This window comes from Balearica regulorum, chromosome 15 (assembly GCF_011004875.1).
Source record: "Balearica regulorum gibbericeps isolate bBalReg1 chromosome 15, bBalReg1.pri, whole genome shotgun sequence".
NCBI classification, from domain to species: Eukaryota; Metazoa; Chordata; class Aves; order Gruiformes; family Gruidae; genus Balearica; species Balearica regulorum.
The window spans coordinates 11,865,781-11,891,981 of record NC_046198.1 but is presented as its reverse complement, the minus strand read 5'-3'; the positions used below and the strand labels follow the sequence as shown (position 1 = coordinate 11,891,981).

The 26,201-nt window shown below is 40.4% G+C and overlaps 1 protein-coding gene across 2 annotated transcripts in view; it reads left to right on the top strand.

The window, feature by feature from the left end:
* Nucleotides 1–26,201, top strand: part of FOXK1 (forkhead box K1) — a 49,046-nt gene that overhangs the window by 3,722 nt on the left and 19,123 nt on the right. For both annotated transcript variants that reach the window (XM_075768003.1, XM_075768001.1), the window contains exon 2: nucleotides 22,569–22,766. In XM_075768003.1, coding sequence (XP_075624118.1) covers nucleotides 22,569–22,766 — 198 coding nt within the window. The remainder of the gene's footprint in view (nucleotides 1–22,568; nucleotides 22,767–26,201) is intronic.

Sequence of the window (26,201 nt, the reverse complement as noted above, 5' to 3'; positions counted from 1 at the left end):
GGGTGGAAGAGTGGAGGGCCTGCAGTACAGCTGAAGACCCCTTAATCTATTTAATTAATGTGAGTGTCACACTACAGCAGGCATTGCAAATATAAATCAAGATGAAATTATGGAAGTACTTACATCAAAAATAAGTGCTTTAAATCAAATTAAGGGTTGCTAGGAACTTTTTTTAGCTGTGCCTGTGGAAGCTGGAAATCTGTGGATAAATAGCTGGGTATTTTTCTATAAAAAAAAGAAGCTAAAGCCTATCAGTAGGATAGGAACTAGATTTTTTTAAACTAGCAATACAAGCAAAAACATAAGATACAGCAGGAACCATTAGCTGGAGCACATTTTCCTCCTAAAGACAGTATTTTTTCAAATTTACACTGTAATCAGGTGTTTACAGGATCAGGTTAATGCTGAATTATTAAGTTTTTCTTTGTTATCTTCAAAATGGATGCAATTTTTAAAAGAAGTGACAATAACAAGTTAGAGACTGCCAGTAACTAAAATAAGCATTTCCATATACCTACCCTCTAATCCCCCCCAGAACCGAAGGAACTGAAACAGAAGTTGAAAGTTAAGCTTGCTAATCCGAATTCTAAGCAGCTATGGGTCAGGTTTTTAAATGCTCCTAAGTACAAAAGTTCTATTGACTAAAAACTGCAAATGTTGATTGAGCGTAGCCTGATAACAGCACTTGAGCTTTCTGAACTGGGAGCTCAATAGATTGGAAAATGGTGCTTCTCTGTGAATATTTCATGGGATATTTGCTTATTGCTTCTGTGTCTCTCTTGTATTTTTGCAGTAGTGCTATTAATGGAGCCTGATGTTTGTGTTTTTCAGTGGATACTTTCAGTATGAGATTTGTAAGCATAAAAATAAGTTTTTAAACCTTTAGTTCTTTTAGTATTTAGGACATAGAAGAAATAAATGGAGGAGTTTTTTAGTTTGAGCATAAAATGCAAGGGAAGTAAATATATGGATGTATGAAATTATAAACATGGAGTTAAAATAAAAAAAAATGTATATAAGCCCCAGTGTAAATTGGAAACTTACTGTGCATGTGAAGGTTTATTAAGAGCATGCTGATATATTTATAGTGGGTTTTTCCTAGGTACTTAAGCTTGACAAAAATAAATAGTCCAATACTCTGAGCACATATCAAGGTGCTGATCCTGCAAAATTTTATGTGTGCATTAATCTTTTTGTATTGTGAATACACAAGTTCACTTCAGCATTTGGGTAGTGGGAGTGTCTCTGCAATGGGGGTTTAGTAACCAAGCAGAAAATTGAGAGCTAGATCCAACAGTCTTTTCATTTCCCTTTCTAAGGGAGATTGTACAGTCTGTTAGCCAGTGTCTCAAAGCACTAATTAAAATTAAAAAAGGACATAATTTAGAAAACCAATGTATGCAACGTATCACAGTGTTTTGATGACCTCACTAACCACTCGGCCTCCATTCTTGTGGTTAGACTGATGCCATCATGGTGTGTATGAGTGTGGGTATCCTTACATGTCGGAGGGAACTGCAAGCCGTACGTACCCATACTGAGGAAATGCTTTGACCACATAACCATGACTACAGAACTAGTTGTTTCTGAAATGCTGCGTATGTATGTTGATTCAAACAACTCCTCATGTAGTTTTACTTCTTAAATATTGTGTAATCTGCATTTGCAGCTATTTTTTTGTTCTTTGTTTGAAATGCTTTGTTTGCTTTGCTACAACTTGTGGATGGTGGTTTTACTCTCACTAGAAACTCTTTAAAGATTTGCTGTCTTAGTGCTTCGTCTTACATTTTTTTCATGCTCTTGTTTGATTTCAAAGACTGAGAACAGGTTTTTTTGCACAGCAAGATGGTGATAAAGGATTACTTGATTTTAATTATGGAATTTATGTCAAGTAATTTTTGGCTAAGCAGCTCAATTTGTCATGGGTTATATTAAATGTTTAAGGAACGTTTCTCTAATTAGGTGAAACTACTGCTTCATTTGTTGACGCAAAAATAGCTGTGCTGTAAGTTAGGTTGTAAGTATAAACAAACGCTATGCAAAACTCAGTGTATGTTCTCTTATGTGTTCTTTTAAACAAAGCTTGGTTCAGTTTGGCTGATGTGTTGATTATGAAAAGATTAACCAGAACATGCCACACTTGTCTTGTACATTCTTGTGCAGAGTCCCAGCTATAAAGGCATTGTGCTGGTGTAACTTCTTTGTGTTAATGACCTCCCAATCATGACATGTATGCTTAGCTGACTGTGGGATTCTTCCAGCTAGTACTGTTGTGTTTTTGTATAAATCTAGTGGATGAATGAGTGAGAGGTTTTGCTTTTACAAAAACCAGGAATAAAAATGATGAAATCTGTAGTAATTCATATCTTATTTATTTTGGTGCTAGCTGTGTAGCATCCTTACTGCAGAGTGTCTGTTTTGACTTCTGGTAACAAGTCAAAAATAATGCTTTTTGCCTTTTTCCCCCCCTCCAGAAAATGGGACATGCAATCGTGCACCGAATAACTGAAAGTGTAAATGACAACCAGATTAATGTGATTATTTTCTTTGTAAGCAGGCTCTTAGTAACTGTGCTCTGATAGCCATTTGGCATCAGATCTGTTCTGTGGGATGCCAAATTCTCTTGCTCGGTGTTGCAGTTTCCTGGAGGAGTAGATGTGGCAACAGGATGTTGGTAAAGAACAGGAAACTACTTGAATTTGCTACTTATGCCATGCAAATAAAGTTTTATTACTGGCCCATGTGTAGTAACTGGTGTCTGTTATTGACAGAAGCTTTTGCAGCAATTGCAGAGTGTGGAGCTCAGTGAGTGTGTTCAACCGTGTGCTTTGGGGGGGTTGCACTCAGTTCTGTGGGGTAGGAAAAGGCATGCAGACTGATCAGGTGCTTCTCAAACCACTGTTTAAGATTTGACAACTACCTCCAGCTGGCTTTCTTATTCGGGGTGAATTTCTACTGGCACTCAGCTCCATATCAGTCCTTCTGACATGCTAATTACTTTGAGCTCCTTCTAGCTCTAGTAAGTGTCTGAGCAGGCAGTGTCTGGGTGTTCTGCAGTCAGAGCCAAGGGGCACAGTAACCAGAAATGCTTAACCCTCCTGCTGGTTAGATGTGGATGAGCCAGCTTTCCCTTCCCAATCCAAGTGGAAATGTGGTTTAAAAAAAAAAATCATGTGCTTTTGAGCTGGTGATGTTAATGAAAAGGGAGAGGAATTATCTCATTTGCTGTTGGTACAGACTCTTTCCTCTTCTTTTTCTTCACAGCCATCCAGAGCACAGAAGGCTTTCTCACATGTAGCCATACCTAACACTGGCTTTGCTTTATGCGTCTTTGATTCAGTCCCCATGCATCTAGCAGTTTCCTGAGATTGCAGACTCATGGCTAGGATATCCGCTTCAGGATTCCTACTTTAAAGAAAGAAAAGTATGAAAACTAAATATTCTGCAGAGCTTAGTCCATCATGTACTGGGTGGTTAAGGTCTTTGTCTTATAATTGCTTATGTCTAGGACAGGCAGCAAATGTCTAAGAAATCTGGTGAGCTTGTGCAGTGCTTTCTGGCTGGTAGACTTACATAGCTTGTAAATATTGGTTTATGCATCTGAAGTGAGTCCTGATGTACTAGACTGCAGGATTGATACCAAGAAATATAGGGAGCCAGAGGTTTTGCAGTGATGTTTTGAACAAATCTGTAAGATGAAAAAGTTGAAGCAGTTTTTTTGTCTTTTCATAGCCCACGTTCAGGAGACATCTTAATGTACTTCCAGACTTGGTTAATCAACTAATTGTGTGTACAAATTGTGTGTGGTCTTAATGCATTCATGTCAGTCAATAATTCAGTATTAATCACTAGTTTTTTCAAGTATTCATAAGTCTTCCTATTTGATTTGACTGCAGACTCCTTATAAAAGCAGATTTATGAGATGCTTATAGAGCAGATTAATTTCTCTCTTAAGTAAATGTGAGGGAAAATTTCTATCCAATATTATATTCTTTGCTGTCATAGTACAGATACAATTTTCCTAATGTCTATTCACTCGTGTCCACAAATGTTTTTGCTAGTAATTCACATCTTCAGTTTCTTCAGAAGAACTCAATAAAATGCATGTGTGCATTCCTTCTGCATGGCACTTAATTTTTATAAAATACATATTTTATTGGACAGTAAAACATTTAAGCATCTTAATGGCCTAATTAATACTCTGTATCCACTTCTGTCTTGTGTATTTTGCTCTTCATTATCCTACTGCTCCTTTTTTCATGTCCTTGTGCATTTTTTATCATAAAAATTTCAAGCAGTCTTGAGAGAGCACTCTTAGAAGCCTGTTCTTTGAATATGCAGCAACTCTAAGATTTGATTGATAGCGCCTTCCCTCCCTACCTAATCTATTTTTAGTAATTTGAAAGCGAGTTTAATTTCTTGGGTTGTCATTTGTTGTGTATGCATGATTTACTTCAGTGGTTTTCCTCCCTCCTTTAAATGTACCAGATATGTAATTTTCATGTTGTTTGAGGACATCTTGACAGTTTGGGAGAAATAATGTAGAAATTAATTGGGAGCTGTGCCTTAGCTGAGGGAGCAAAGATGGACAGTCTTTGTCTGGTTCTGCTAATATATACTGTGTGATTAGGATAGGAGAGTAAGTGGAAGAAAACTTGAAGCACACTTTTAACACTTATTATCCTGTTTCAAGAATCTTCTAGCATAAGAAACTCTTTTCATGTACAAGTACAGTCCATTTCATCTTTTAGAACAGAACGAGGAGACAAAAAACCTTGCGGAGGTGGTCTATGTGCTGTGGAAAAGGAGGTCCCTCCCCTTCTCTCTGAAATAGAACACTATATCTGTACCCCTTTTTTCTGCTTCATGCCACTTTAATGCCTTGGGAAGTCTTCCCACACAAACTGTTTTTAATCTTCTGTCTTCCTTAAGGCCACATACGGAAGCCACCAACATTTTGACTAAGCAGGACTGGACTCCCTGCAGAGCCAGTTTGTGCACTTGCTAAAGGAATTGGTCTTGAGCAACTTAAGGCCTTTCCTCTCTCGAGGGCATAAGAACCATGGACTCTTAAACACTCAAAATCCTGATTGTGTGGGAGGGGAAAAGGACTAAGTACTGAAAGCAAGTTTTGTTTCCACCTGGTGGGTAGACCAAAAATGTTTTTGCTTTTCATATTCAGTTTGAGGTGTAGCCCAAACTACTAAGGGTAGTCTCTCGTGTGGGAGATGTTATTTATTGATCTTTTTCTTTTTTTAATTGTTTCATAGCTTGTGTGAGGTGGTGTACCTTGGCTTGGCTGCCAGCCCACCATGCGTGAAGGGGTGTTGACTGTCAACAAGCCTGGCAATTGGGTGGCTTTGCCTCCTTCTGTCTTGTCCATTCAGCTGTATAATTACTATCTCTTCTTATACCATGTCTCCCTCAGACACTGTCTAATGACACAAGTCATAATGAAACTGTTTTAGCACTGTGAAGATCTGTAAAGGAAGTCAGAGGCTGGCGCATGCTTTGCTGCTAATGTCTGTCTTTATGGAATATTAAGGAAAGCACTGAAGTTTTCTCCAGGCATAGGAATTCTTAGGAGAAAATTCCTAATGTGTAGTGGTTCAATAAAAGTGTTGCTAGTGTTGTTTGTGTTTTGTGTAAACAAGGCATATGCAAACCAGCTGTTAGAAATAGGTGCAATCAAGTAGTTTAGACTTGCACATGATCTGTTTACAATTGTCCGTCCCAGATCAGCACTTCACTGCAAACAGAGCCACAGAATGAACTTGGGAAACAAAATTGTTTTGATGGATTCAGAATCTGAGGTCTCTTGGTGACAAGTGGGTGCATCCTCTTCTCAAAGGGGTTCACAGTTTCTTCTCAGTTTCATCCTGCTTTGTGCTCCACCTGATAGTATTGCAAGTATGAGAATTCTTATTTAAAAGACGTGTAGCAGAGAAGGGCTAGAATCCTGTTCCCCAAAAAGCTGATATTGCAAACTATGAAATTCTTATGAAGCTTCCCAGTAAGATGCATCTGTTAAATGTTTCCCTAATTCTGTATGCTATACTGAACCAAAGAAAGGGGAACATTAGAATATGCAGTAATGACAAGTTAAGTCTCTAAAATTTCCTGATTTAAAAGTAATGAAACCATTGTGGCAGCATCTTACGTATGTGCTGTTGTTCTGCAAGAGTCATTGTCACTTTAGTTGGTTAAACTCCTTTCAACAAAGAAACCCCTCAGCACAGTCATATATGCTGGCAGGATTGAAAATACCTTAATAATCTTGGGATTGTTTTACGTTGTTTGCAATCTTAGTCATGTCCTGCTAGGTGGTCTTTCACAAGCTAGTCTACTACATGCTCTCCTTCTCCTGAATCACACTAAATTTATTTTCTTTTCCTCTTTAGTAGGAAGGTAGGTTTTCCCTGGGATTCTCTTCCAACCTTTATTTTCAATGTCAGTGTTTTAGAGGCTGCAGGTGGATGTCACTTTATAGAAATTTGTGTGAGATGCTCTGTGTTGCCCCAAATATTTATTTGGCTCAGTCTAGAAGATGTCAGGTTTTAAAACATTTAAATTACCTTCAGAGCTGCTTTTAGAACAGTAATCCTGGCTTCCTCTACTGGGTATTGAATGGATTGTGAAATGTTTTCAGAGGGAGTGGAATGGACTTGAGTGAACATTTTGCAAAGTCTGACTCCATATGGATCGTTTTTTATAATGTACATAAATAGTACATTAGCGCTTTCAAATCACTTTCTAAATGAACTGAACCAGCCTCAAAGGAAAATACATCATAGTCATGCTCTGCATGTTAGAGCCCTCTTAGAGAGTCTGATTGAATTCAAAGGTTAGCAACATCCCACATGCCAGCTTTTTCTGGCATATGTATGTGGGAATTAGGATCTTTTCCTGAGCTTTACTGAGGTTAATTTGTTTTGCACAGCCTTTGCTAATGTGTTTGTAGGTAGTTCCCTAGCTTTGGAAGGGTAAGTCTTGTAGATGGCTTGTGAGACCTTTCAAGGAATTGAGCTGGCTCTTTGAAAGCAAACCCTACAATGATGAATGGCCCATTAGAAGAAAGTTGATGGCATTGCAAATGAGATTTACATGAGAATCAAACTGCTGTAGTGTATCCAACAAAGACGCTGAAACAAGCACCTCTCTCTGTGATGGTTATTAGGAGATTTTATGAACTGATCTTTTCAAAGGGTTAGTTTCTCCTGTTTCTCCAGGGTATAAAAAATTCTTGAGGATCTGGATACTTGTAGTAATAAAGGAAGAGTCTTCCCAAGAAGATGGGAGGTAGGATGAAAATAGGGGTAGAATTGAAGTTGCATGTTGCCTGCGGCAGCTGTGGCCAAATTTCTGTGGTGAAAGGGGCAGGATCTGCAGCAAGCTGGAAATTCCCCGGCAGTTGAGCAAAGTTTTAAAATGCTTGATACTGAGTTAGGTATGGAAATGAATAACCAGTGCTACTTGTAGAGACCAACTGTGGCACTGCAGTTAGTTCCATGCTGTCACTAGGTATTTAATTCTCGGTGTCCTGCTTAATTTCTTATTGAAAACAGAACTCTTTGTAGAAGCTGTTATAGGGAAGTTCCCCAGAGTGTGGGTGCAGGTGGGGCTTTTTTTGGCACTGAGGTAGGTGTTAATTGTGGTTTATGATTGGGGGAGAAACATACTTGGTGAGTGTTTCTGCCAAGATGAGCAAAGAAGGAAAATAGTTACTATTGACCTTTCTCATTTTAACTAAGATCACTGTGAGCAGCAGAGGCTTAGAGAACCTCTCAGAAGGGCTCAAATTTCACAGAAACAGGGAAGGAGTGAGAGATGCTCATGGTGGCCATGCTTTGCTGAGTCACTTCTTGTGGTCTCTGCTGTGGTAGAATGGAAGCCAGACTTAGGCTCTTATCTTAAGGTTTGTCTTAGAAGGAGGGGGAAAAACTCAGCGTGTCATAAATGGGGGCTAGGCAGCCTTTTCTGACAAATGTGCGTGTTACAAAGCTAGTATTCACCATTTCTGTGACATTTCTAGAAAACAAACTGAATGTCAGACTGACTACTCACTGCCTGATGCTGCCAGAATAACCATGGTCCAGGGGGTCTTAAAGCAGCCAAAGGCTACATGTTGTCGTCGGGGCTGGGTGCTGTGGTTTGGCAATGCTCCCCTAGGACTGGGAAAGATGGCATGTGAGAAGTCCTACAGGAGGTTAAATGCATCGTACCTCAAGCCCTTGGCAAGGGCTGAGCAAAACTTACTTGTAATCCAAAACTTTATGCAGTGTCTGCCAGTTCAGTCTTCTGGTGGAGGGTTTGCCACTGCCTCATTCAAGATAGGTGTAGGACAAGGGTGGTGAGTGGTGAGCAGAGTATTAGAAATAAGTATCATCCTGCTTTGTTTTGTGCAAGTTGCCTTTCATTGTGCACTTAAATTTAACTTGTTGAAACAGCAAGTTAGCATGGGGGTGGATGGAGTAACCTTGTTTGTCACTGTGGTGCATGTTGTGTTTTTTAATAGCATAAAACTTTGGCTGCTCTCAGGCACACACTTGAAAAATATTTGTCTCCACAAAGTGCTTTTTTTTCTTTTAAGCTTCTGTTCAACTCCATAGTTGTGCCATTTTGATCTGTACTTTAGCTTTCTTTAATGGGTATTATCTGGCAGGGTTGGGATTTTGTTTTGATTTGTCTGTTTTTTCCTTTGAAACATGACCTTAGGATCTAAAATGGAGCTGCTTTAAAACCGGACACTAGGATATGGTATGTATTTTTTGCCAATGTTGTCGGAGCAGCAACCATATAAACTGAATTTCTGTGTCCTCCGAATATGCCCCAAACTTAGTTATGTGCTATGCTGGTGAAGAGTCCGCTAGGGCTTTGTGGAAAAGCTGGCTTAAGACACATCTTTGCTCTCCGTCAAAGCAGGAGTGACGAGTATGATGTTGATTCTTCTAAGATGGACACTGGCTTAACAGGATTGAAATCCCCACTTCATGCAGCCCATTTTAGAGGTCCATAGAAGCCAACAATGACTAGAAGGCATTCAGAATTATTTGAACTAGGTTTGTAAGAGCTACTTATTCTGTCGCCCAGTCTAAACAACTATCCAGCCCTGTGATGAATGTGGTTAAAACACCACAAGAGGTCCTGTAGGTCCTAAATACTCATTTACCACATAAGAAAGGTGGGCTGCACTTGTGGAGAGAGACAATTGATCCTGCCCCGTGTTGATATTTGTGGCGCTAGCACGTGTGGTAAGCAGGAGGAGAGGAGTTAATTTTAGCTTGATTAGCAACACAGAAGGGAATCAAGATGACTGTATTGTAAATGGCAGTGGGATGAGATCAATGAGGGTAGTTTATTTCCATGCATCAAAGTGGGTGTTCAAAGCAAGTTAACTTTCCTTTTTTTGTTTGTTTTTAAGAGAACCAAGAATGTTAATGCATTTAGTCCTTTAAATCCTTCTGTGGTCACAATTCTGGATACTTTAATGTTGTGTGTGTTGTTTTAAATGAACACCAAGTGCTTGTATTCTGTTCCTTAGCAGTTCCTTGTTTCTCTGCTCTCTGTTACCTGGTTCAGCAGCAAGTTTCAAGTGATTCTTGGTACTGGACTCTCAGTTTTTCTCCTACTCACCTTTGTTTATATTCTGGAGCATGTTCAAAACTGTTTATGATTAAACATTGCTCAAACAGCCAGGTTAAGATTTATTGACATAAAGGAGGCTGGGAGGAGGGAGTGGCTGGCTGGTCATCTGTGTCTACTTCCAGCTGATAGTGATGTTATTGACATTGTACACGTGCCTGTGCAACGGCTGTGGTGTGTCAGACAGGCTGCTGATCAAAAGCATGGTGATGAGGGACTGATACCTGTCAGCACAGTCCTTTTTCTTTTGTGCAGCACAGTAACAGCTCAAGCAAGGGAGTATATGTAGGTGACGTACTCCCTCCTCTTGAACTTGGGGTTCTGAAAACATCCTATGGCTCTTGAGCAAGGGGACCACTATTTTTCTCTTGGTGGGAGAGGCTTGCACACCTCCAAGGAGAGAGATCAGGCTTTGAAACATGCTAATAAGGTTATGGCCTACAGGAGTTTTAAGCAGGGTTCCTTTTAAAAAAGACTGTACCCCTTAGACAATGGTGTTATATGAAAGGCAGAGAGATTCAAAATGAAAGACTGAAGGTAAGCACTATTAAGGAAAATAAATTCAAAGGAAAATACAGAAATATCAGAGTTAGAAAGAGGGAAAGTTCATTGAAAAAACCCCACCACCTTTTCTGAAGCTAAACCAATGTTTCCTGGCTCCTCTTAGCTATATACAAACCAGAGGTGTTAAATAGCTACTTAGCTTTTGAAGAAGATTCATGTAGCATGTTGGGTTTTGTTTGTTTATTTTAAAATCACAGATATTGATAATTTACAGGCTTGAGAAAATTAAAATGCTGACAATATACTAAAAAAAAAAGAGTAGATTGATCAGCCTAACATGGAAAGGGATATTTGCAGTTATAAGACTTGATGGTAAAAATGAGATACACACACACTAATGTTGTACCTAACTTACATATTCTCTGAAGATCAAATATTTATTGGCTGGTGAAGAAATGGTTAAGATAGGATCTAGACCTCTACAGGCTAGAATACCTGATTAAAGCAGCAGTGGTACACAGGCTGTTAGTCTCTTAACTATCGTTATTTTTATGTATACAACCACACACACAACAAAATAACATAATAGGCTTGCTGTGTGTTACAGATGATATCAGTTGTCTGCAGTGCTGATAGCAAAACTTTCTGGTGCTGGCAGCCAACCTCATTTAAATAAAAGCATTGTCTGCTCTTTGTGCCAGCCCACTGCTTTGGTGGCAGACTTTCATACCAAGTTTTTGATGTCAGGCCACTCATTCTGACACTTAAAACACCTCCCTATTCCCAACCTTCAAAATAAACAGCACCTTTATGGTTAATTGTAGACTTTAAGGACAGCTAACTAAATGTTCTCAGCAGGTAGCTAGCTGTTGACATCCCTGGGAATGCAACTGCGGTTTTTCTCCGTTGTCATTATACTAAGAGGCATGATAAATGAGATAGACTTTAATTGATTGGCAGAGTGGTGTTGGGTTAAGACGTGGCTTACAATATGACACACAGAAAAACTCACTGTATCTCGATGGTTTGCTCAGAGACGTGAAGTTATTTATAGTAAGGACTACACAGGGGAACAGGGCAGCTTCTGTAATGGTGTGGTAGCAAGGGGGCCAGAATTCACCCTCAGGAGACTTTAAAAAAAATCAGACAAAGAAAAAGCCCAACTAATATTGATTAGAAGATAGATGTCACTGCTGCAGATTAATTTATATTGATGTAAAATCTCATCTGATTTTTGTGGATGACCTAGGCTCAGATGTTTAGCTTGTTGGCAGGCTTGAGTTAGATCTTGCAATGCTCAGACTAGCTGTACTCCACATATCCTGCCCTACATGCTGCTGAACTGCAGCTTGCTTGTTTTTAAAGGAATAGGAGTGCTCGGGAAGGGAAGAAGAATTTGTCTTCTGATAGCAAGCCCTGTGCCCAGTGCTCTTGGTTTGGAGTGAATGGCATATTTTGAAGCTGACTCCAATGTTTTGAAATGTGAAACTAAGTGAGGTACAATTATAGCACCACCTCTTTGTTTCTCTGTGCCTGGTGGATGGGTGCCAAGTAACTGCCATGTTGTCTTAGCATACATATTTAACAAGGTGGTCTCTGTGGTGGGCTTTGACCGAGTACCTGGCCCAAGTACCAAAAATCTGCCTTAATGGTATTTGTTATAACAGCCAGTTAATGATACTCTTTTGGTTATACCAACACTTGGTTTCTGAGATAATCTTATATACTTATAATCTGTTTGGAAATAATTGTCAGGATTTTTCTGGATTAATTTTAACATAAGTGTTTATAGTTGGGGTTTTAAATAGATAAGTGAATTCATCCCTGGTCAGGTGTGTTCCACTGAGTTTGTAAATAAGTTGTGATAATGATGGTATTTCAAGAATATCCTTCAGGGTTTTTTGCAGGCATTAAAGTGAATGAAGAGACACTACTAGCTGGCTTACAGTGGTTTCTGCTGGAAAAGTTTCAGAAAGGCCATTTTTGAAACTGCATGCTCCTGGCTTTTCATACTCTGATAGCTTTCTGTAGGAGATTGGAGCAGCTTCTGGTAGGTTTTTTGGCTATTGAACTGAGCAGGATTACTATAAGACCCATCCTGCAAAGCTGGGGATAGTAGAATCTGGAAAAGACCCATTTGTACTGTGAACTTCCCAGGCAGGTTGGTGACTCCAGAGGAGACTTCCTACCATTCCTGCTAGTCCCATTAGCTGATTAAAACACTCTTCTCAGCAGATTCAGTGATGTTCTTCCTGCTCTTCTGTGAGATGCTGTTTTGATGCTCTGAATTTATTCCCTGACCTTGCTGTGGTATTTCATTACTGAAAAAATGGCACGTACAATATCTTTATGTGTTGGTTTTTTCCTTTCCTGCACTGTGCTTTACCCCTCAAAGGGGAGAATTTGGAAGCAAAGCTGTGCTTCATGTCTCAATTTTCAAAGAGTAAAATCAGAACGTTATTAAAGAGATGTAAGGGATGTAAAAATAAAAATACAGCTCTTGATTCTTCACTACTAATTCTCCAGCATGAAATAGCCTGGAATGTTCTTGCTTGAATGAAAAATTAACTGCCAGTCTTTGTCGGTGGTGGTGCTCGATTTACCCACTTGCCCTGTGACAGCAATTAAAAGGATTGCTAGATAAGAAATTGTTGGGAAGATGTGTAGAATAAAATGATTGTTGAAGTTTTACAGCATGGTATCATAGTGCAAACTCTCCTGGAGGCTTTGCTTTCAACATCTAGTTATTGGAGTCTAAAAAAAAAAAAAGTGCTAATCTTCTGTGCACTTTTAAAGAAGATATGTATGAACCAAACCAGCATTTTGATGTGCTTTTGGATCAGGCTCCTAGTATCTCTTTTCCTTTTCAGCCTAGGGGTGTTTACACTCTTCCTGCTCCACCACCTGCTTGGCGCAGTTTCACTTGGTGCCTTTTCCCGGGCTGGGCAGTGGCTGAGACCTTGCTGTTTGTCAGTGTGGCATGGTGGGTTGTCTGTGGAGACTGGAGGGACTGAAGAAATAAAAATAACTTTTGTGTGTGTCTGTGTGTGCATCATGCTGGCAGGGAGAGGAATCCCAGAGTTTGCCCAAACTTTCCTGTGAACATTGCTGTCTTCAAAGGAGTTTGCTAAACTACCGATTTGAAAATCTGCCTGTGTGTGGAAGTGTTCCTCAGTGTGTTTGAACCTTGATGAAATGGCATAAAAGGAAGCCCTGTGCAACTGAGCTCAATAGAAACATTCATTACAGCTAATTTACTTGGTGCTTTTAAGAAACATAGCTATTCATAAGTTGTGGTTTTGCCTGATGCTGCTGGTAGTATTTGTTTTAAATAAATACACTTGCCTGCACACGCTCTTTGCCCATCTGAAATCTTGTTTGGCTGTGTTGGAAACCTTGTTTTAAGCATGGTAATATGCAGTGTTAGGCAAATCCCAGTGTAACCTGTGGTGCCTTCTCATTAAGGGGAAAAATGTTTTACTGTGTGTGCGGTTCCAGCTAAACAGTAGCAAGGAGCATAAGGAAAAGGTCTTGTCTGTGACAGAGAAATGGCAATTTTAATTTTTACTGAATCCTTGCTCAGTCATCTTACTGCACTTGCTTTTTTCAAGGACAATCAGTGAATAAACTCTGGAAGCACAAAGGTACTAAAAGGCACTTATGTTACAGCGTGCAGAGCCTGCATATCCATCTGAGATGACCACAAACCCACTCCTGCTCCTGCAGACATGACCTGCTGGTTGCTATGGGAGAATTGCCATGGGTACAGAGCTGCAGGAAGCACTTGTTGGAATGCAGAAAACATTTTTGGTCTTTGTTTGGTCCTCTTGCATACAGCTGAGTGACTTGGGGTTTGAAATAATTAAACTGAATTAAAAAAAATCGTGACCTTTCTGTTTCAGGAACTTTTGAAAATTTCCAGCCTTAGAGCATCAGCATGGTGGCTGATGTGATTTACCTGATAAAGACCAGAGCTTTTCTCAAAATGAATGAATTGGATTTCATTTTCTGAAAGGAGAAGGCAGTGTTTAGATCATGTGATGCTTAAATCTGAGTCTGTGGTTACATGTTCTGTTTTATAATCTGTCATGAATCTGCAACATGTCTGCTGATACCTTCTCCTTTCTTTCCTCCCCTTGATACTTGTCCCCTCCACCTCCTCTGTGTTGGTGCTTGTGTTGCCATGGAAGGCAAGATCCAGGGACCTGATGTGCCTGAAAACTTACTCCAACAAAAAAAAGAAATTCATTATTTCAGCTACCTTGTTTGACTTGCTGTGGAGTTGCTTGGATGGTACTGTTGGCATTGAGAAGAAATGACTGAGGGGAAGGAATGGGGGAGAGTAAAGGAAATGCCTCTTACAGCAGAGAAACAAATTTAGGTTGTGTTAAAATAAATCTGCATGAGATTGAGTGGCATAATTGATACCTTTTGGGGGAGAAGATTATTTTTAAGGCAGAAGCAGCCAGTGGGCCATCCATGTGAGCTGCAGAATTTTACCTAGTTGTCCAGTTACTAATCCCAGCAAGTCCAAGGGTGACCATGGAAAGAGGAGGATTTCCAGCAAACTCGAATGCAGTTCAGGGGAAAGATAGAAAATCCTTCCAATAATCTGGAATTATAGGCTAGTCAATACTAATGCCACTGGTTTGGGTATGAGGAGTTCAAGTGTGAGTTTACCTTTACTAAAGCCAGGTTTATATTAGCTTTAGTATGGGAACGATACTGAAGAAGCGATTAATGCCAGGGACCCAGTACACTGAAGTTGAGCTACTTGTGCATCTGGCATAACAGATCAATGGAAATAGTTGCTGGTACTTTTTCTGGAAAAAGTTCTGAACAGAGGAAGATTAAAATTCATGAAGTAGGAGTAAGACCACTCTCTTGAATTCAACTAATTATTGAAAACCTGCACTCACTCACATACGCACACAGACAATTTTAGTTCAGTCCCAGCTAATATATGTACATCTTTGTATATCTGTGATGTTACACATGATGGAATATATTAAATTGTGATACTAAGCATGCAAGGCAAGTGATTTGTGAGGTTAGAACCCAGTCCTCCTGAACTAAACTCATGTTGTGACTCTACAGAATAATTATGACCAACCATTTCAATGGGTTGCTCTGTCTTTTCAGCAGTGACAGATTGCTCTGCTCCTTTATTTGCAGATAATATCAGCACTTTCTAAATCTAGTTTTCCTTCAGTTATGTTAAAAACACTAACGGTGACTTTTATAGCTTTTACTCTAATTAAACAATAGTGGATAATACCAGAGGCGTGTTTGCAGGGAGCTCTGCAGTTTATTTCCTTGTCCTGGTGCTGTCTGGCAATGTACATGTCTTGCTTGTCTTTGGGCTGAGTTGATTCGTTCCAGGAAGAACAAATGTGGATTCTGGGCTTTACCACTTACTTGCAGACCCTTTGCTTATTGATTCAGCAATGCAACAAACGATTTTACTGACCATCATGTTACAGATATTTCTCTGATGTGTTTGATGAAGGACTTTATGGGTAGGTCTTCAATAGAATTTCTGTATTAAATCTGGTCAGATCAGTGTAGAGCAATTGAAAGGGAAATAGCAAATACTGAAAACTCATTACTTTAAGACTGTGGTAACCTGCAAAATGAAGGAAGCACTCTAAAAACCTGGCAGTTATGCTGCCTGTGTCCCCTAGCCTAAGGAGATATGTGAAGAAAAGAATTACAATGATTCTTAAATTGCCATGGTGATAAGTACATGCTTGGTTTGTAATGTGTGTTCAGACTTAAGAGAATAAAATGTATTTGTCTTTGTTCCTCCAGAACTCTTTCCTTGGTCTCAGTGCAATTAACTTTTTTCATTTGGAATGCAGATAGCACTAGCCAAGTGGATGATATAACTGGTTTCTTTTTGGTATTGCTTACAAAGTGTTATTTAGGGGGGAAAAAAAATTCTAGGGTAGAGAGTAGAACAGGAAATGCTGGATGATTTTATTATTATTTTATTATAAAGGAGAGGTGACTAGTACCTAATCTCCTGTGACAGCTCAGACAGCTTTCAGAGCTTGTTGAATGGTTTTATGACATTCATTCAAACTAATACTCATTTTAATTCACTTGTGATTGAAAGGTGGTTTTGTTACTCATGTTTTTGCCCACTTTGCTGCTTCAAACAGCTGTAGATCATGCAAAATAATAATTTTGAGCACAATACTTCTGACAGTTATTCCCACTGGGGAGTAAGGGTCTAGTTTATTTTTGTGAAGATGAAGAAAATAGATTTGGTTATTTTAGTTACTGAAATAGGGGCGGAACCCTTCTAAATATTTTGTAGTTGAAGTGTTCTGGTTTGTGCTGGCTAATGCAGTGAGGCTTGCTGTAGAAAAGCTGAAGTTCTGAAGAGTGTTGGGCAGAACGCAGCACCGCACAGCAACAAATCTTGGTCAGGAAATGTTCCCAGCTCAGCTGTTTTGCAGTGGTCACAGCAATTATCAGAGCCTTGTTTTTGAAGAAATGTGAGTCTGAGGTAGTTGTTCTTGTCTCAGTTTGCTTATCTGTCCCTGGGCAGACCTTCAGGGCTTAGATATATGTTTAGTTAAGTGAAGCAAACTCTTATCTTTTTCTAACCAAATTTAGTTTGTTATTGGGTGCACTGGTGCCTAAACTTTCCCAGTGAGTCTTTTATGTTGTCCAAGGCACCTCCCTTCAGACTGCTTCAAAGTATTATGGGAATAAGGAGTGGATTTATGACTTGATGGGAACTTGATTATCATAGATGCAGGCATGTGGTTCTTCCCTTGGCTGATCACAAAAAATGAAGAAAATTAGTTACAGCAGGTAATTGGGGCACTTCTCTGTAACGGCTGCTACGTACAGTACCTGCACACTGGTCGTGGCCTGAAATTTTGGTATTTATCTTACACATTGACTGAAAGGGTGAGAAGTATCCACCTTGCCCTCCAGTAAAATGTCAAGTACCTTGAAATAACTGGTAATGGTAATAGCCTGACAAAGATGACTGGCGGCAAATTCTCACTTGAGAAATCCAACGTGGTTTTGGAACTTTGTGCATGGGAATAATACTGTATTCTTCTGGGTGAATGATATGTAATTGACACAAAAATAAATTGGTTTCAGAGATGTTACAGGGGACAGAGTAACAGCTGTTGTGTGGGACTTGTTCGGGATTTTTTTCTTTACAAGGGTTTTTGTGGGCATACTTGGTCAAACTTTAGCTAGTAATGACATAGTTCTGTTTTATCACAACATGTGCTGCTGTAATTAGAGCTCTGGCTCTCCATGTTTGCTGAATCCAAGGAATTTACTGATTGCAGAGATAACTGCCTCATCCTTAAGAGTTGGGCTACTGTCTCGTTGCATCACCTGGCAGAGAAAGATTTAGATACTGAGAGTCAGTGGTGTGGTAACAGTATCTGCAAGTTTAAAAAAAAAAGTGGCAGTTGCAGCACAGAGAAACAATCATGCTTAACTAAGTTTTCTGAATGAAACCCTATGATGGTGTTAATGTTCTGATTCAAATTGTGAAAAGTGTAATATATTTAACAAAGCATTTCATAAAATGTTCCTCGTTCAACCTGCATCTTGGCACTGCTTGTAAAACAGATGCTACTGGTGCGCTTATACCTGCAACGGTCAGGAATAACAGGATTCCCTAAATTGTGTCAAGATAAAGTAGACAAAGATGGTACCAACTTGTTGATGGCAACTAATGTGTAACAGTCTTCCAACTTACTTTTCTGGTTATTTCCTTTTGCATAATAAACTGGAATGACGTTTATATATAACATGACATTGTGTTTATATAGATTACATAATAGATATAAATGTCATTCTGAGTTTTACATATACATTTTTGTGTATATATATTTACATATAATGTTTCACCTTGACTTTTTCATTATTTGTCTTTATTTTGTCACTGTGCTTTTCCATGGTGCAAATGTAAAAATAAAATAAAAAAGGCACGATTTACTGTCTCCATTTAATATCTCTTTAAATAGCATTTTCTTGCTCTTATGCAGCAGATCTTAGCAGAAGTCATTTGTTGTTGAACAGCACTCAGGGTGCTCTGACAAAGAAATTAGTGACTGTAATAGCTTCTCTTGAACCTGGTACTGTGTTTTGGCAAGTGAATCTGTTTCCTTTGCATCTGTGAGTAAAAGGTGCTTTGAGGAAGGGGAGAATGTCTGCTTTTTATAGAGTTGTGCAGGGTATGGAGTCATTTTGTTGGGTTTTTACCTAACCATTTTTCCTGAAGTCTGCTTTGGGGGTGACTGTTTATGTAAAGTCTAGTGTTTCCTAGCACCTTATTCAGAGCTTACGTAGATGAAATGTTTGTGGTCACTGTCACTGGTTCACCACATGAAGGATGCCTAATAGCATGGGTGCTGTGTTGTCAGTGTGAGGAGCTTGTCCAGGAAACTTTCAGAAAATCTGTCTTATTTAAAATAAACAAATTCTAGCAACATCTTTTATATCACAGTAACCATGTGTGGCATGTGTGCTCCTTCTCCTCCCCTTGGTTCCCAATGTATATATAGCATGCATTCAGCGAGTGCTATGGAGTCTATGAACTGAAGCATGCAGCAGAGAGCCAGCAATCCATTTTCTCTGACTCTTTCCTGACTGTAATCTTGTAAGGCGAGAATTGTTTCTATGCAGTTTATGGAGGTTGGGGTGTGTATGTTTGCGTGTGTTCGGTTTTAATACAAACTAAAGCTTTCTATTCTCACTGCCTTGCAAGGCATCCTAGAGAAATAGGAATCCTTTCCCACAAGGAATTGAGATGTATGCAACATACTATAACTGTGTACGAGTACAATACATGTATGGTTTAGATGGCTGTGGATTGCAGGATGTACCTATCTGGAGCAGATTATCAAGTAAAACTCAACAGTTCTGGAATTGAAGCAGGTTGCTTCCTGCCTGTAACGAGAACAAGAGATTTTGCAGACCATTAATTTACCCCCTGTAATCAGCTGGAAATTTCAGAGGTGCTTAAGAGTTGCCTCTTGGGCACCCTTGGAAATACCAGTTAACTTCATTATGCTTTTTATGTTGAGTCTAATCTGTGCTTTCAGATTGATCTTTTTCTCATGATGGAAATGTTAAGCAGTAGTAGTAATTGCTATGCATCTTTTGATAGGAATCACGCAACATGGATCAAATAGTATAACTCAGTTTAAATAACTTGAAATATATACAGTAATCTTAAGGAATGCATGCTCAGTTCAGCTTGGGCTGTCTCTTTTCCTGCTTATCTTCTGTAGAAGTAGAATTCTCTCATGCTTAAATCCTGCACTAATGTGCCTCACTTCTAAATAGGACTAACTGATATAATTTGAGTTTATCCTCTTTTGGTTGGAAAGAGGTTAATTAAGGGAACAATTAGAACAGCTCATTAAAACTGCATTCAGGTTCTGTGTAATGAAAAGTGAGCTTTCCGTGACAAGACGATTCAGAAATCATGCTTTTCTGATTTCTCATTGACACAGGCCCTCAGTATTAGTGTGTGCTGATTTGAAGCAGTGTCTTAGGCTGTGTTGTTGTTGCTGTTTGCATTACTGTGGTGGTTGTGATAGAGACTGGAACAGTAATGTTAATCCCAGGCACCTTCTCACCCCTCAAGGAGGGGAGGAGTTCGTCAGGAATTTACATTGTATTTTGCATTGCATTTCCATTTCTTGGGTCCCAGGTTTTTACAGCAGTTAAAATCATACAGAGTTTTCAGATAAATGACCCCCACCTTGGCTTTGCAGGCAGTGTCAATACTGGAAGCCAGCACAGACCAGGCTGCAGAAGCCTTCTAAAGTTGTGAGCTCCCTTGCATATATTCAGTCCCTGATTTCTCTGGAACTGGTTCCTTACAAAATGGCCATGTATGTGCTAGCTAGTGTAATGTGTGAAAGCTAGTTGTATGTCCTGGGTTCTGCTTCAGTGGACTGGGAAGCCTGCCTTTCTAAAAAGGAAATCAGAGCAGCCAACAAATTGTTTGCTTGTGTAGTCAGCCCAGCCTCTCTGATTCTTCTCCGTCTTTCCAGTCTGAGATTGCGGATAAATCACATGGCTGGATCGGATGGCTTTGGAAAAGCGATGTTAGACTGGCCTTTTCAGCACATGTTTACTGGGGTAGTTTAGACTTCATATTTCAGGTTGACTCACGGTTTTGGAAAAGTTACTTATTGTTTGCCCATACTCGCAGACTGATGGGACTGCCTCACAGTGTTTTGAGTGCAGGTATTGACTTCTTATCTAATGTCACAGTATCAGCAAGTATAGTGTTGTTGAGGACATAGTTGCACCATCACCTGGAAGCAGTAACATGTAGATGTGGATCTTGTATTAGTGGCTCCTTCTGAAAAGAAAGACTTAAGTGGCAGTGGGATAGAGCTCTGCACTGGTATGAAGCTGCAGTGGGGATCTTCTGGCTCAACACTGCTGCAAAACTGCCTCAGGGCTCTGTGCAGTCAGACCTGTTCAAATCAGCAGCAGGTTGGGATTGCACTGAACACTGTTAAACAGGGACTGATTTGTCCTTGACTCAAATGTTGAAGAATGCTGGGTGCCTGGCGCTATAGCAGAGAATTCAGTCGCTCTGTGAAAGAACACTCATCTTCAGAAATGATGAAGCTTTGCTTGTACTGGTATTGAGCCTTACTCCATGGGATGCTCACTGCAAGTTTACATGTTCTCTGGTTTTTCTAGAAGCAAATCCATGTAGCAGTACAAAAGCTTAAAATCTGGAGTAGTGGTTCAACAGCCTTGTTTATGTTCATCTTGGTAAGCTGTGTGCCTGCTGCTGGCAGACTCTGCAAGGCATGGGCACTCTGCTGTTTTGAATTGCGCATTTGTATTAAGTCTACCGGGAACCATGTTTAGAAGGGTTAGATAAACATGATTAGGCTGCATTGCCAGCAATGATGTTCTTATTTAATGCATTAATGAGTGCAGGTGGCGGGACCTCTGAAGTGAATTAAATGCAATGCAAACTCCTGCCGTATGTAGCAGAGCCATTGTGAGCCCAAGCTGCTGAATGCTGAGCCAGCTCATTTGAGAGATGAGGTGGGAGATGGGAATGAGCTTCCTATGCCTGACTGATAATTTTGCACTCTTCACAGCAGATTTCTGAACATTACCTTACACCAGAACTAGCGTGTGTGGAGGAACCAAGAGCAAGAGTGTGTTTTTAGAGCTGTAACGGGATGTTCTGCTGCATTTCTATCGATAGCAGCATTAAGATAAAGTAGTCACAAATACAGATTTACTTGCCTGCCACCTTGTTCTGTTACCTGGCAGGATTCAATAATGCAGTGGTTAAAAGAATTACGTTCAGCTGACCCTTACTGTGCTGGAACAACACTGCCCGAGTCCCTTCATTTCCTTCTGTAGGCAAGATGCTGGAAGCCAGCACAATTACTGTGCTGTGCTCTGGCCTTTCCCACGGTGAAACCTGGCTTTTATTTCCTGCTGCTTTAACCTTAGTATCAATGAAATGATCCCTGGAAAGCTTGTATCGATTGCACATTATTGTCTAATTAAAGCGCAATAAGAAGAATTGCAGAACACTCGCTCTTACAGCCCTATGCCTATTGTAGACATTATAAATTAGAAAGCTTTCTGTTCAAATATGGAAAATGTCAGTGCTTATTTCCTTTTGAATTTCCCAGCATGCCCTGAAGGCTACACTTGTAGATGTGTGGTTATTTTTTTCCTAAAAAACAACTGGAAAGAAGTGTTATTTAGAGAAGAAATTAGGCACTACAGGCTTGCAAGGGGGGCCCTGTTCTGACCCTGCTAGCTATAACCCATGTTGTCTAAAGGGAGGCACTTCTAAATGAATGTATTTTTATCTGAAACCTGCTAGGCGATCCTTTAGCATCATGTGCAGAGATATAAATGGGTATCAGTTATACAATATGTAGAGGCCAGTCTTTAAATAGTGCTGTCTGTTCTTACCTGGAGGCTGTTTGTTGGTCTGTCTGGACTTCATGGCTCTCTTGCTCCATGTTGCTGGTGGTTTGATACTTTCTAGTAGCTTGTATCTTCCTGAATTATGTGTGAGGAGCTAATAAAAGATAAATCCTAGTCCTTGATACAGCAGGAATCCAAGAGTTTGTCACTATAGTTCTGCATTTTGTTTAGTCGTTGATTGAATACATGGCTTTGGGGGAATCACTTAACTTACCCAAACCTTCAGCTTGCATCTAATCACTAGGTGATACATGATACACTGATACATTTACATAGATTTATGAATGATCACTAATTCTGCCCAGGACACTGGGCAGAAAGATGTTCTAGAGAATGGTGGACTTCTATGCTATGAATGAATTAACGATTTACCAATTGGATACAAAACCACTTAAATATGTTTAGTATCATGTGTGAAACTGACTTTTCCCTTTCCCTTACAGATGTACTTTCCGATTCCCTAGCACGGTTATAAAGATCCAGTTCACATCTTTATACCATAAAGAGGAAGCAAAAGAGGAAGCCTCATCGCCTCCCCTTCGGCCACTTTACCCTCAAATATCACCTCTGAAGATCCACATCCCGGAGCCGGACCTCCGGAGCGTGGTCAGTCCCCTTCCATCCCCCACAGGCACTATCAGGTAAGATGTTAACTACCCAAAGTTTACTTGCTGTAAACCTCATCTGTGTTATCTGACATCAGTCTGTGGGCCCTGTTTTGTTTGGTACACTTGGTGCATGAAATGGCCTATTAAAAATAACTAGTTAAATATCTGATGTTCAAAATTATAGAAGGCTGCTAAAAACCATGTTATGGTGGCTAGAAGTAGGGCACAAGGGTTTTGTTTAAGAGCTCAAAGGGTTCGGGGGGAACTTGAGTGTTAGTTTCATACTATAGAGTTACTAGTCTATCTTTGGCAGGGGAATCAGAAATATCTATGAAGAGCTACCTATATGCATGGAGAAAAAGCAGGCAAATACTTTCTATGTTAGGGCTGCCTGTTTTATTTTTATCTCAGTAATACTCTGTTGCTGGGTGGTACCGGTGTTATCTGAAGTTAGGGACAAGGGTGGCCATTGGCACGTGGTTTCCTGGGAATAGAAGGAAATGGGGGTAGGATGCTGACCATGTACTGAGGGGCTGTAGCAATCTGAATGTACATCTGTGCGAGTATCCTGTTTTGTAAATTATCTGATTCATGAATGTGCACTAGAAATAACCTGAACATCAAGTTACTGTCTGGGATATTTTCTCTTTGCTGAGAGAGCGAGCAAGAAAGCTGATGTTACAGAGTTGCAGTGTAATCTTTGTTAACATTAAAGCTGTTCCTTGAAGTAAATACAATTTGTAAAGTAGACTCATGGTATAGGATGACGTATTAGAGTTTTAAAACTTGCAGGCCTCGGAACAGCAAGAGTGTACCTGGTAATAATAATAGCCTTTGGTTTGTTTTCTTGTCTGTATGTTTGTTAAAAAGTCTGATACACAAACATCTTCTGACAGCACTAACTCAGTGAGTAGTACTCAAATTTACGTGGCTGAGAAGAACTTCAGTGTGACAATGAAGCCAGTCTGGTTTTGCATAGATCTGGAGGCGCTTGCTTGTTTGGGTTTTTCCGCCAGTCTTGCAGAGCTGCACAGATGTGCAGTGCAGATACTCTAGAAAGAGGGGGCTGGAGGTAGCTGTGGTTTTAGTCCTCTGTTCAGGCACTGCTTTTAGTTTATATTTAACCTTCTCTTTTTAGATGAAGCTTGTTGCTGGGAGGGGAGGGGGATGGTTTCTTTGCCAACATATGGTAGTTAGTTTCCATTCAGTCATCTTGCGCAAAGCAGCACAGTGTGGTTTGTGTTACTAACAGAGGCCGTATCTTTTGACTCTGGCATATGCCTGCAACTGATATTTGATTCCCCAAGAATGTTTCCTTTGCATAAGGAGAAAGTGGAAATAGTAGTGTTGAATTGTGCTCAGCCTGTAACTGAGTGTTTACTAAGGATGATTAATGATTGCATCCGTTTGTCTTGAGCAGAATCTAATCCAGCCAAGTCTTCAGAAAACCTCAAAAGACATCTGAGGTTTCACTTGCCAAACCCCTTTCGTTTCTGAGTTCCTCTTACAGAGGAGGGGCTGACATGTTTGTAAACATCCCTGCTCAGCCCCTTCAACCTTCCCCTCTTCCCCCGGCAGGGTCTTGCAGCTCTTGTACCCTGTGGGCTGGGCTTTGGGAAGTGATTTGGGTGTTTCTACCCGAGAAAGGGAATGCTCTTTGGGGAGCATGCAGCTATGAATTCTGGCTTTCTGGGCAGCTCTCTGCTATCTTGGTGGCTTCATAGTGGTGGGCGAGGCTGGCATGGTGTCCTCTCCCCCTTCCTGAGGGCAGGGCTGGGATGGCTGGCAGGGGCTCAGTGTGGGACCCACACCCCTCTCCCATGGCTGGTGTTGGGAGGTGGTTGCATGAGCTGGGCTCTCCTCCTCCTCCTCTCCCTTCTAGTATTTACTTTCCTAATTTGGTGCGTTTGCCTTGCTCCTCCCTGATTGGCCCATGGAAAATTATTGCAGTTTGGAAATCCTGGGCAGGGTGAAATTTCCTTTTTGGAAAGTGGCTCTTGGCCCCTTTTTCCTGCCTCCACCCCAGTGTGGGGCAGGGGCTGTACCTGAGCTCCCACTGCCAGATCCAGCCCTGCCCTCCTGACCCCGGCCCTGTTCTGCCTCCCTGTTTACTTTTCAGCTTGATTCCCTGCAGGTTCCCCCCTGCAAGCTTCTGGATTTTTTCCAGCCTATTTATTTTCCCTCTGCGAAGTGCACTGCCTAGAGAGGGAATGAGCTCTAGTTAAACAAAACCAAACCTGCCACCCTCAGCAGCTTTGCAAAGCAAGATTCCTGCTTAGTCCTAGGGAGAAGTGTGTCCACTGGTTTTTTTTTTAGCTAGGTGTTTTATCTCCAGGAGGGGCCATTTGTAGATGTGTTTTGAATGTTGTTGTACAGCTTTAAGGGAAAATCTTGGTTGGCAGCATGCTGTGAGGCTTACACACAGGCATGGCTTATTTCTTCCTGCTTTGAGTTCAAAATTCCTTTTTAAAAAAAGTCAGACTTGCATGTTCTGAAAAGGAAAAGGCCACTGTGGTTGTAAGAAATTGGTAGAAGCAGCCTGCCCATTTTACATAACATAAGTAAGAGCAGAGTGGCACCAAATCTCTTCTCAGTAGATTCAAGGCATTGAAAAACTGTGTGAAAACCATGTGTAGTTTGGTTAAATTCAGCTCTGCCTGTTGGGGGGGAGAACTGATTCACAGTTTCAGGAGCTAAGGGGGACAGTCTTGAGGCTTTGTGGCTTTAAGGTTCTGCAGCTTGCACTTGGAGGATCCTCTTTGGGTGACACTGGTTCCTTACCGATGCTACAAACACTTAGCTTTGCCTGGTTTTGCTGTATGTCTGTGATATCTATATGAATGTGACTCGATGTATGTGTTGCAATCAAGTCCCCAGGGTGGCTTATGCTTGGATTATAAACAGATCCACAGAGACGAGGTGTGATGTAGGAGCCTATTCCTGGTCTCAAAGTCATGCTGAGTTGGAGTTTAGATTTACAGTGTTTAGTTTTCCTTTTATCTTCCATTTGGTGTTAATGACCCTGTAGTAATAACTTAACTCAGTTTTCCAAATAGCATCTCTCTCTAGCACTGCCCTCAGGGTTGGTTTTTTAGTATTTATGAAAATGAAATTATTTCTCTGTGCATGCTTCCCAAATCTACTGGAATAAGCTGCTACTTCTAGCTTATCTCTGCACCAGAATGATTGTGGGTTTGAACACTTTGTCTTGTACTTGTTTTTTCACTGAAAGGGCATGGATAGTTGGCTCACATACACAGTCTTTATCAATAAAAAAAAAAATTAATTCTTTGACGTTTACAAGGAAGAGCCCTTAGAGCCCTGTGAAAACCACTGCTTGAAAAGTATCTGGTGAGGTTCTGTGCTGATACCTAAGCTAGTACATACTTGTGTGTGGACCCAAATTTGTATTTCAGTTGTTAGTACTTAATGTGCCTGCCCATGTTCAGCTGTTGCTAAAGGGTTGAT